Below are 13,399 nucleotides of genomic sequence, written 5' to 3'. Positions count from 1 at the left end.
AGGAGATATTCCAGCCAACCTTTGCATCTCGATCAACCCTCGATTCTCTCATTTCATTCTGAGTCTATCTTATATTATATGTATCTAATTTTTTTGCAGTTTTGGGCCCTAGTGTGGTGCCATAATTCACATTTAAAGAGAAGAGTATTTATGCAGGAATTCTATATCTTAATTAATCATGTATGTATTATTAAGTAATTAGAATATCTTAATCAAACAAATGTCTTACCCAATAACATTGGAGTGCTCGTTTTCTTTGTGTTGTCATCCATGTAAGTGTTCCCTAATGAGTAGTATAGAGTATTTCCAATGCCAAGAACAAACTGTGATATAAATACTAGAACTACCGGAACTAGTGAGAATTCACTTAAGAAATCAGTTTCTTCGCACTTCTCGTTGTCTCTCGAATTAGAGCACAATATTGTTTTTCCCCGTAAATGTTGATTGGCTGATGAGTTCTGATAAATATCAGAGTATTCTCTTGTTAGTGCTAAAGCATCCTGCGAAACAGAAAAAAAAAAAAGTCATTTTATTATCATCATCATACCCTTATCCGCACCTGTTTTGTATACCGTCGGGTCTGTTACGTTAATGTAAAGTGATCAGTCTTATGGTTCGGTGCCAGTCCAGGCACAGTGAAATATTCCAGCACTTCCTCCACATCCCCGTAAACCGTTTTCAAGACTGTAGGTCTTCCTATCAGTTTCGCTCAAACAAGAAAACCCATGTTTTTTGTCAATAACAGGTTACTCTTGTGAATTTTTCAATTTCAGATATAATGATTTCAATTGAATTTAAATCTACTACTTTCACTGTGACTTGATTAAATTGGTGATGTTAATAACCTTAAAATGAGCGGTGATAAATGCATGATTTTATCTTTTGGTGAAAGGGATTTGGAGTTAAGAAGTTAAAAATAATAAGGATTACATTAAATTTATAAAAGTAATGTAATGGACGAAAACTTTTGTAGCTGAATTTGATACACTCGTACTCAAGCACAGTTTTTGCTACCATTCGTGTTACCAAATAGTCATGAGGAAACAATATTCTCCAATTTTCCAATGAAATATTTCAATGTAAAACCACCTGAGCAAATATATCATGTAGACCTTTCAAGTTATCAAACCCAGGACCTTGAGCATTTAAATCAAACGCGTCAACCATTACACTACATACAAGGCGGACATTTTTTTTACTCGTTTCCCTCTTTCTTGCTTTTTACCCGAAAATATTAATTTAGATTCAGGTTCTACTTCACACAGAATTGTATTCTTCATCTTTTAGAATGCTTCCTATTTCTCATTTTATCATATTAAGTACATGTATATTATACATTATGTGTAGGTACTACACCGCGTATCTCAATAAATATGTTCAATTTTTAATTTTTTGCTAATGCGTGTGCCATCAAGTGATTAAGATACTTATTTTAATTTCTCAAGATTGCTGTTCCAAAAATATAATCCGACATTTTCTTTCCAAAACTGTGCAATTCTGAATTCTTAAAGTGAAGATTTTTTCGTACCCCCTTAACACCCTAAATTCAGATACACAGTATTATAAAGCAAGCTGCAATATTTTTTATGTATGTTTTACTTAAATTTCTATCCATGCTATCCACCAAAGATTTATTTAAGGTAATTTAAAAACATCTGTGTAGAAAACGGCTCTAAAGTAGGGACATGATAAGTAAGAATCATTTTATTATTTACATGAAAAAAAAGTAAGTTGTAGTAAAAAGGTTGATCTCGCAATTTCAATTCTGATCTTTATTTCAGAATCTGGATTCCACTTATCTACATCATCACTAAATATTTAAAACGGGTAACCTGTTCTATCTCACTACCATCTATAGTGAGATGGATGTTAACGCCTCTCCGTTTGCTGGCCACCATAGCTTTGGTTTTGTCATTTTGAGTCCAAATTCCTTACCTGCATTATTTATCTTGTCGACAAGTTGCTGTCGATGATCCGTAGTATCAGCTTTAATGGAAGTATCATCAATGTATCTTATATTATTAATCACTTTACCATTTATTTGAATTCTTATGTCGACATCTTGCAAGGCCTCTCTAAATACGAATCCGGAGTACAAGTTAAAAAGCATTGGCGAAAGTATGCAACCCTGCCTTACACCTATCAGAATATGTATGTTATCAGTTTTGACTTCATTTATATGGACGTGTGCAGATTGATTCCAATATAGGTTATAGATACTCCTTATATCTTTCCCATCCAACCTAATTTTGTTAAGAAGATCCAGCAACTTATCGTGTCTTCAAATGCCTTCTCATAGTCGATAAAACACATATAAACATCTCTTTGTTGGTCAAGACATAAGTATGTTATTTATAGATAGTATAAAGACACGTAAAAAGATAAGTATGTTATTTTATTGTGCTGAAAGATATGTAAAAATCTTGTTTTACATAAATAAAGAGTCGCTGAAAAATAATAATTTAATACTGTCAACAACAATACCTAGTTTAATGATTGGTCAACACAAGCTTTCTTTTTAGGCCTTCTGTTTTTATATTACCATGAGAACTTCAGCGTTTCAAATTATTTTCTACTTATATCAAAAATGCACAATCATATTGTAAGGAAATTTCCTAACTAATTACATTAAATAGCAAACCCAACTAATTGTAAGCAAACTTACATCACCTGGTCCATAAAGAAAGTGAGGCATGGCAAGTATAAAGCAGGATAGAGAACAGAATAAAACTCCCCACGCTATCCATCTCGGTCTATTTCTTTGTCCACCAAAATATGAAAGGAAGAGGGAGAGAAGTATTTGACTAATTTCGTTTCCACTCAGCATTATTCCTGAAATATGAAAACGTGATGTAATGAAGCCAAATGAAAATATACAAAAGCAAAAATTGAACTCTCATAAAACACAAATTGCTGACATAAATTTATATATGTAATTCAATCTGGTATTTTGGTTGCCAACGTTTTGGACTGTATTACTTAGTTTTCAGTTGCTCACCTGTTCGGATATAAATTGTATGTATAATGTACAATGATTATTTTATAAGGTTATTTAAATCCATTAAGTATATTTTAAAGCCTATTTATACAAAGTATCATGTAAATTAAAAGAATAAGGGCATTTTGTAAATAGAATTCAAGGGTACACAAAAATCTTTCAGATTGTGTAACATCCCGTTGAATAGCATGATGATTATTTAAAGTTTATGTTTTATTTTCCTTAATACTAGTTCTTGGTCTATTGCAGTACATATTGCAGGTTTGAAAAAATAGAATTAATACATAGGTAGGTAAGTAGGACTGAACTATTAACTTTGTCAACTTTTTTATATTTAATAAATCTAAATGCGATCTTGTGCTATTTGGAATTTTTAGCAATATGGCATTATCAATTTTGGCATATTTACTATTTGAGTGAAAATTTTTAACACTATCTGTATTGGTGGCTGAAAATGCTGACATTTTTCGTATTTATAATACTATCATAGCATCAATCAATAATTTGACCACAATTTATATTGTAACTAATACCCGTATGCAGAGACAAAACTTAAAGTGAGGAAAGTACATTCTAATTTCAAATGCAGAGAATAACCCGAAGGTGAAGACAATAGAATGTACTCTCCTCACCTTAAGGTTTGTCTCTGCATACGGGTATAAGATGGTATTTAAAAGCTAAATTAGGAGAGTTTTTAAAATTGTATTAAAATATAATCAATTTGTTGGATTAAGTATTACTATGTCAAGAAGTGAAGAGATTTAATAAACATCTGTACCTACCCGTTGTTTTACTAGGTATTTTGAATCGTCTTTCCATGGTGGTTAGTGAGACTACAAAGTATATATATGCCATGGCTTGTATTGTGCCAAGGAGCCCATAGATGACCATGAAGCAGCGAGGGGTAGCAAATTGCTGGAGGAAGGCGGGCCGGATGTTCCAAAAGCCACATGTTGTTTCCTTTTTCTGTAATAATAAAAAAATTACAAATGTGAACCTAAAAATAATCTCACAGAGGCCAATGTCATGATTTGCAAAAAAATGCAGAACAGACAAAACGGCGAAACCACACCAAACCAAACCATACCACAATGTAAAATGAGTTATCTATGTGTCTTAGATACATTTATATTTTATGTAATCCAATGACATTTTAAAAATTGTATTTTGAATATAATGGATTAACCTCTTTTTTAAAGCTACATTTGTAGTATTTACTCAACAATAATGCATTATGTAGAAGAATGTTTGCATCTGTAATGTTCACAAAAATTTTCAGTGCTGTTCAATAAACCACACCTCTCAATACACAATAATTTTTTATTTTTTTTGTGTATTGAGATATTGATTTTATTACTCCATCTCGTAGTGCCCCTTTATTATTTTTATTATTATAAATCCTCATAGATGATTCCAAAATAGTTTATTAATTACAAACCTTTGTCAAAATAAAATGATAACTTCATATAAGGTGGTATTTGTATCTCAGAGTAATAACACGCCATCTGCCCATGCGGACAGAAATCATTTTAGAAAGATAATGGCATATCTAATGCTGTAGTGCGTTATTACTCTGAGTATGTTAAAGTTTATATTTTCTCTTAGATTTCAATAGTTGAATACTGAACATCAGTCTGATACGTTTATTTAAAATCTGATTTAGTTGAATTATATTATGAAATATTTTCTGCAGAGATAACTTAACATAACAATGTAATTTAACTATCTACACTAAAATGTTGTTAATAAACTTTTAAAATACAGTATTTTACTAACTTATCTTACCTCAGATGCGCAGAAATAAGCAAAAACATTGACATAACATAATTTGCATAATTAGATAACACATGAGTCATGTAAATATAAACAGAGATAATTAAAATAAATGCAGGTTACGGAGAACAATAAATATTTCATTATTTCTTTAAATACTATCTCTGTTGAAAGATGTAAATAGAGAAGAATGCATTATCATCTCTACAGAAGATGTTTAATGTCGGCCTCGTGGTGTTATGGTTAGCGCGTTTGCCTACCATGCAAGAGGTCTAGATTAGAGATTTTAGATTAGATTTTTTTTTCGACACAGAAACATTCAAACTTTCTGGCATCAAAGCATTACAATCGTTTCGAGCATGGAGACCCTTTACACATACAAAAAAGGATAATAGATTCAAGACACGTCTAATAATGGATTGCACGCATAACCAATATTAACAAACAAGTTTTTAAAAAAAAATAAGTGCCTACATCCAATTTATACATATGTATTTTTTTTATTTATTTAACTTTTTTACATAATTTAAATTATACATTAGCAGGCTTGTTGCCAAATGGAAATTTCTTCCAACCAACTAAAAAAATACAAACGTTATTTATTTCATTACGTTTCAAAGCATTTTCAATAGAAAATAAAATTTTAAAAAATTAAAGATGTACAATAATATAAATAATAATATGTTTACATGAGTGGCATTAAATCAATATAAGTACTAAATGGGAAAAAGGAACGAGGAAGGGAGGATTGATTAATGAGGAGAAAGGAGATATTTCTTTAGATGTGATGTAAATAGAGAAACCGTAGGGACATCTTCGATATTGGATGGGAGATGATTCCACGGTCAAGTCGCATGGACACTGAGTTAAAAAAGAAATATGAATTGTGGATGGGAATCAAAATGTGTTTTGAGAATAAAAACGAAGTGATAAATCATGAACTAATACGCGTTTAAACTTTTCATAGAGGTATATAGGAACATTAGCTTATAATTCCGGATAGAGGAGTGGCAACAGCTCAGTCCTGAACTTGGTTCACGCGTTTTAATAACAAGCTAATGAACTAACAAACCCTATCACCGTTACAATAGGGAAATTAGGTCTATGATGTAAAAAATTACTATGTAGATCGGGGTATACTGACAGCGATAGTGGAATTGAAAGCAGTAAATATAAATTCTGAAAACAAATCTTCTACAACTTAAAAAAAAAAGTAATTATCCATTCCTTACAGCCTAAGGCTTGTTTTTGCATTGTGCTGATCTGAAAAGTTGTTACTGTTGATAAATCCACCTAGTCCACGAAGAAGTGTAGAAATTAAAAAAATATTGGGCGTTGCCTAGAATGTAGGTGAAATAATTAAATTAGATGAATCTCACCCGCATAATTAAAGGTTTCGGCTCTTTAACTTCACAAACATCAACAGATAAAATAATTGAAGGAATATGGATGTTCAAATATGGGCGGAATGATGAATGTTACACAGTGTAAAAAATGTGTAAAATGGCCACTAACCAGCCAATGACAGGTCGTAAGCCCTGTAGATGCCTAGACTTCTATATTACCTTCTCTAAAATGTTCTTCATCTCTGTTGTAATATGCTTGTATTATCATTTAATTATACTTTTTTCAGAACAAAGACTACCAAAAGAATTCATGTTTCATGTAGATCCTGCCAGAAATTGAATCCGAGACATCAAGAATGCTGGCTAATGCACCAACCACTTATGAGGCCGACTTATCCCTGTTCAATTTCCTATTTCAGGATTTTTACCTAAAAATGGCTGTTGCGTCAAAAATACTTATCCAGGATTCTGGTTCTATTTCACATACAGGACTGTATTCTTCATCCACTCTGACACAAATGTGAAATACAATAAAAACAATTAAAGACCTAAAGTTTGTCATTTTTTTTTTTTTTTTAAAAAGAAATATTTGCGTTCTTATGAATAACCCAAATATTTGATTTTGAGGGCCATTTTTAACGAGTTGTAAATAACTCACTATTAGAAAATGGAATCGAGTTGGGGTAGAGTGGGATTCGAACCACGGACCTTTGGTCCGTGAGTCCGAGACACTAGCCACAGGACCACAACCCGATCTTTATCTAAATAAACTAAAAATGCTTATTAAAATGATGAAGATATAGTTGGAGTCTACGTTCAAGGCACACAGAAGGAATACAGTAGTATGTTGTGACGTTTTTCAGTTGAGTTTAGGTAAAAACTAGCTGGTCCCCGATCACAATGGGAAGTTTACATTTATCTTCAAAGTAAAGTAAGTTTTAAAAAATATCAAAAGGGTATTAAAACTATATACACATAATACAAGCTAAAAAAGTATGAAAAAGCATAAATATTATTTCAAAAGTATTAAAAATTACATATACAAGCAAAGACAGTACAATATTAAAAGTTATTTGTTCAAGATTCAAGGATCAACTAACATTATTTATTCGAAGTACTTCTGGAAAAAATAATGCTTCAATTCGCACGTCCCATTTCTGTATTTTGAAATTGGTACTTTAAATTTTTGTGGCAATTTATTAAATTCCTTGAAACCTATGTATTGTGAAGATCTAGTACCAAACTTCGTAGACTTCACAGATCTAATATAAATATTATTTTTTGATCGAGTACTGTACTGATGGATGTCTCTATTTAAAGGGGGCTTTATGTTACTGTGCATTGAGTCGAGATGCCAGATGTAAGACGTCACTTTCAACAGTCTTCTGTAAATCTTGTTTGTTTTTACTGTGGTATAAAATTGTCTATCATCTGCATAAAGCTGTATTCCTCCTTTGATGCCCCATTTCGTCATATTGTTGATGTATATAAGAAAAAGCAACGAACCGAGTATAGACCCCTGAGGTACCCCGCAGGTGATTTTACCAGGAGTACTAAGCTTACCTCCAACTTCCACAAGAGATGATCTGTTTGAAATATATATGTTGTATTCCAGTTACACCAATATACTGAAGTTTTTCGATATAAATGCTGTGGTCCAAAGTGCCAAAAGCCTTTTTTAGGTCTATGAAAACACCAGCAGTATAATCACTTTGATTTAAATGTTTCTCGATCGTAGAAATAAAGTTGAAAGCTGCGTTTTTGTACTCGAATGCTTCCTGAAGCCATATTGTAATGGAGTCAATAGATTACAGTCATTTAAGAATTTGGAAAGCCTGTCTTTAAGTACTCGTTCAAAAACTTTTGAGAAAACAGAAAGAATGGATATGGGTCTGTAGTTTTGTACATTTTTCTTGCATCCATCTTTATAAAGTGGTATAATTTTAACCAATTTAAGTTTTTCAGGAAATATACCTTGTACCATCGCTAAGTTAATGAGATCAACTAAGGGTTCAGCAATTTCGTATTTACAATTTTTTACCGTTTTTGGCGTTACATCGCCCCTTCCTGCAGCCGCCGTTGCTTAAGAGTAGAAATGATTCTCAGAACTTCAGTTTGGGATGTTTTAGTCATATTAAATGATGAGGCAGCTTTTGTTTGCGCGTTAATTGTATTTAAATAACTTGGAAACTTTTTTATTTTTGCAGCCAGTTCTTTTCCAATCAATATGAAGAAATTATTAAATGATTCTGCTATTTGTTTCGATTCATTTATATCTTTATCATTAACTATAAGGCTGACACATTTATCATTAGTTTTTTGACGACTGTTTGTCAATACAGAGTTTAAAATTTTCCAATTCATTACAAATTAATCAATTTAAAGTACCTATTTCAAAATATAGAAACAGGACGTGCGAATTGAAGAATTATTTTTTCCAGAAGTACTTTGAATAAATAATGTTAGTTTATAGAGAATGCGCATCTTGAACATATACCTTTTAATATTTCACTGTTTTTGCTTGTATATGTAATTTTTAATACTATTTAAATGTTATTTGTGTTTTTTTCTTTTTATATACTTTTTTTGGCTTGTATACATAATTTCAATTTTTTCAACGTTTTTGATAAAAAAAATTAACCTGTATTGGGTGTGCGCATATTTTGTTAATTAACAAAAATGATTTTATTTTGTACTAGTTCAGTATGTATATATACATCCATGTAATTTTTAAACTTTTTCAATTTTCTTTCCCAGATTGCATAATGTAAACATTATTTTGAATTTATTTCCATGCCTAGTATTCTGTTTATTCTGTTATTTTCAAGTATTTTTCATACCCTTTTTAATTTGTAGTATATCATATTTTTAATTTTTCTGCTTTTGTTAAATAATATTATAGTTTAAAATTTAAAAACGTCTCTAAAAAAATTATTATCTGTATGCCCCTAAATGAGTTTTTTTTTAAAAAACTCCTTGGGAATATTGTATATAATTATGTATAATATGTTTTCAATATAATAAAAAAAATATATAGGTTCATCATAAATAAAATTTTGACAAATATTATTAAAAATCACATACATATTGTTTAAAACTCATTAATTAATAGAGTTTTTATTATTACATGGGTCATTCACTAAAAATATTAAAATAAAACAGTTTTTTCTTGTTTTCTCGAAACATGGTACTCGTCACATGAGTCATATTTTACGTGCAGCGACGATATGCTGAGACAGTATAAACTAATATCGATATTTATGTACGAAAAGGTGTATATTTGTGTAAAAATTCAAAGTATCTTCGTCGGTAACCGGTAATAGAACATGTTTAGATTTTTTTTTAAAACATATTCTATTTTTTATACAGAAAACTCAATTTTACTTTGTAGAAATTTAAGATAAATTTTGACTTCCCATCAGAATACGTACCCTGGATCGATAAGATAAAAAGGAATATGTTCGTGGTAGTTTTTGGGTCGCGTCTATTCCGGAGAAACTAAAAGAGACTAGACTGATGGTACCGACACGTCGACAAACGAAATGACGATCACGTGGTCAGACTTGCGCTAGCATCCCCACACAAGCGAGAGCTCGAGGTCGTCCACAAGCCACCCTGCGGACCAATACTGAGAGGCGCCCGAGGGAGGAGCAGCTGACCAGTGAGATGACACAAGACTGAAGACTCGGAGACGGCGTACCGTAGATGAACTGGGAAGGGGCAAGTCAGAAAAATAGTATTTATTTTTCATAAACAAAATATGCAACAATATTCTGCACATTGCATCTTTAATTCGTCTGAATTGATTCGTCTGTCTTCCGCTGGTTATCATGAGTCAAGAGTCACGTTCTCAATTTGGGGTCATGACCAGTGAAGTAATGTTAAAGTTGCAGGTATTTCCACTGATCATGACAAGCCATATAAACCAGAGGTCAATTAAACTGGTTTTATGTATGTCCAGCTATGCCCAATATGCACGTACGATATTATAATTAAGGCTATAAAAAAGGCACTTGGAACTTTTGCAAAATCGAAAAATATAGCTTACGCAACAAACACATGCAAAAATGTACGTATTGGTGTATTTGGCTTCCGAAAGGCTCTTTATTAGACATGGGCATTTCTGTTTTTTATCAGATTAGCAGTAACAGTTACCGTTTCAAAATTAAGCTGTTTCGTGAAGACGTTTGAAAAATAATAGTTTAGTGCACTGTACCTGTACACCATGCGAACAATGGGATTATATGATGTTAAATCTGTAGCCTGTACTTTCCATGCAAGTCGAAACAGCTTATGTGTCTACATATTTTATACATTGGGTACTAAGTTCAAACATTAGTTTAATGACATGGTATTTATTTTGTAGAACAAAAAATCAAACACTGATTTGAATCTACTTAAAAAAAATATTTTAGTTTTAAAGACAAAAAAAATCGGACAATGAGGAACTTTAGCCCTGCGGGAAATTCGATACAAAAAATGTAAAAGTTAAAGCACTTTATTATACGGCAAAGTTTCTTGAAAATGTACGAAAAACATATTTTAATAAAATCGAACTGGAAGATTTCCGGTTTATTTACCGTCAACGGACCAATCGGCAGAACTGACCAAGAAGAAGCGGTAGAGAACTTGAGACATAAATTCAAAAATACAATACATTCAAAATTCATAGCGCTGATAATACGATACATATTTTTTTTTAAATATGACTTAGTTTAATAATATAAACAAAAAAACCTCTGAACTTCCTAATTTTCATTTTTGGCATATTCAAACGATTGCCAAGGCGAAACAATTGTCAGAGCTTTTTGTTTTTGTGTTTAAAAATAAAAATATTTTTTCTTAGGTTTTAAGTAGACTCAAATCAGTGTTGGATTTTAATAATTGGACATTAGTACCTACATACGAGTACTTTAGAAACCTTAGAACATACTAATTCGGTAATTAGGTACTAGGAAAGAACATAGCTACTTAATAAATTACTATCTAATCTTTTGTTTTCAACCGAATCGACAAATAATAAGTAGTCCGAATGAATCATTTAAGGTTTTTGAGTTGATAGGTAAACAATGCTCGATTCATCGCGATATACCTAATAGTTCGCTATGTAGGCCAAATGTCACAGGAAGTTTTGAAACGCGCAGCATCTGATGTCTATTCAAAAGACCATTATTATCCAATAATATATAGGTAATCCACGTACGCATTAATTGAAACATTGGCAAAGAGCATCGCAATATAAACTTAGATAAATTAGTATATCTACTTGTAAACGACGCGTCGGCGACGTAGGTAAAACTATGTAAGTGACTTTTTGTAAGTAACGGAATATTTTGTGTGTACACTATCAATACATCAGCAAAGTAATTAAGAATTTAAAATCAAGAATCTACGTAAAATAAACAAAAAAATTAAAGAAAATACAAGTGTTATTTCTAAAATTTAAATTTTTTCATATAAATATTTATTTAAGTTTGTTTACATTACAATTTGTTTACGTAACAACTTTTTGAAACACTGTTAAATGAAACATTTGTAAGTGTGTATAATAAGTTCATGTTACTTTAATTATGTTCATGTTTTTATCATATCAAAATTTTAAATCGGTCTTTATAATGAAAATCCCTCTACACCACTTTATATTCTCATCCCTTAACCTTTTTACGTGCTCTTTTTTTCTCTTGTCTTATGATTTTTTTTCTTTACTGTGTAACATTTTTTCTCATTATATTTGTGAAAAACTTTAACCGGATGTATGTACTATTTTTCATACTTTGTATTCTTATAAAACAACTGTTTTTTTTCAACTGTGCTTTAATTCATCATCTTAAAGTAAACAAAACGTTTGTTTTTAAATTCATTAAAACCCCTTTAATTCTTAATACATTCAGACATTCATGCATGTTTAAATCTTTATACATAATGCAATTTTGGGATTCTGTTTTTTCTTAAATGTCAGACTTATTTTATCTTTATTTCTAGTTACATGCTTATGAAAATGTTTATTGAACATAACACTTTCTCATTGATGAAGTATTTGAGCATTCGATTGTTTAAAAAAATATAATATAAAACAAGCATTAATATTATATTTATAAATGTATTTAGTCAATAGTCGTGTAATATTAGTCTTTTTTTTATTGGTATCTAATCGAGTTCTTCTGGCAGTTTTTCTGTTTTATTATATCTACCTTTCTTTAGCACAATTCTCATGGCTCTATTTTGAAGTATTTCTAATTCGGATCAAATTTTGCACTGCGAATGGGAACGGATAAGTTTTTGGTAAAAAATCAGAAACTATTTTGCGCATTTGTTGATTTGCAAAAAGCGTATGATAAAGTAGCTATAATTCAATTGTGGGGCGTGTTGAAAAATTATGGAGTAAACAGTAAACTTATACGTGCAGTATCATCTGATGAGGAGAGTTCAGCGTGTGTAAGAGTTAATGAGGGATTCACTTCTTGGTTTGCGATCTCAAAAGGCGTGAAACAGGGATGTGTAATGTCACCATGGTTGTTTAATCTATTCATGGACAACTGTATGAAAGAAATAGAATGTATGTGTATTGGAGCAAAAATGGATATTTTTTTAGTAAGCTGCTTGTTGTATGCTGATGATGCAGTTCTGTTAGTAAGCAGCAACGAGAATTTGCAAAAAATAATTTTTAGAATGTATGATGTATCCCTGGAGAGTGAATTGGCGATGAACGAAAGTAAGTCAAAAGTGATGGTATTTGAAAGGGATAGTGAGGTTACTGACTGCATAATAAATGTAAACAACGAATGTCTCGAACAAGAAGAAGAATTTGTGTATCTGGGAAGCATTTTTTCAAGATTCGGAAGAAAGAAAAAGGTGTTGAAAGGAGAGTGAATACGGGTAACAAAATGAACGGCGCACTAAGCACAGTAATTGCTAATAAAAATATGTCAATCGAAAGTAAACTGGCAGTGCGCAACGGAGTTTTAGTCCTAACACTTATGTATGGAGCATGGAAGTAAAACATGTAACTGAAAGAAAGGATGAAAGCCGAGCGAACGCGGTTGAAATGCGATCTCTTAGATGAATGTGTGGGAAATCAATGTATGCAGGGTTACGAATGATGAAATCAGGCGAGAGTGTAAATCAATCTAGTCAAGTATAATTGATAATATTAAGAAAGAATCTCTGAGATGGTTTGGTCATGTAGAACGAATGGATGACAAATGAATGGTAAAACAAGTATATATGACAAAAATGAACGGCAACGTGAGACGAGGACGACCAAGAAAGACGTGACATGATC

The 13,399-nt window shown here is 31.4% G+C and overlaps 1 protein-coding gene across 1 annotated transcript in view; it reads right to left on the bottom strand.

Annotated features, from left to right (window-relative positions):
- Positions 1 to 13,399, bottom strand: part of Oatp33Ea (Organic anion transporting polypeptide 33Ea) — a 36,812-nt gene that overhangs the window by 7,963 nt on the left and 15,450 nt on the right. Inside the window, exons 2-4 of the mRNA XM_088225913.1 lie at positions 3,781 to 3,964; positions 2,666 to 2,832; positions 230 to 500 (exon numbers count right to left, since the gene is read on the bottom strand). Coding sequence (XP_088082039.1) covers positions 230 to 500; positions 2,666 to 2,832; positions 3,781 to 3,964 — 622 coding nt within the window. The remainder of the gene's footprint in view (positions 1 to 229; positions 501 to 2,665; positions 2,833 to 3,780; positions 3,965 to 13,399) is intronic.

This window comes from Micrasema longulum, unplaced genomic scaffold, assembly GCF_059751315.1.
Source record: "Micrasema longulum isolate JH-2025_06_02 unplaced genomic scaffold, ASM5975131v1 h1tg000401l, whole genome shotgun sequence".
Lineage (NCBI taxonomy): Eukaryota > Metazoa > Arthropoda > Insecta > Trichoptera > Brachycentridae > Micrasema > Micrasema longulum.
The sequence above is the reverse complement of the archived record's forward strand: the minus strand, read 5'-3'. Positions and strand labels throughout refer to the sequence as shown.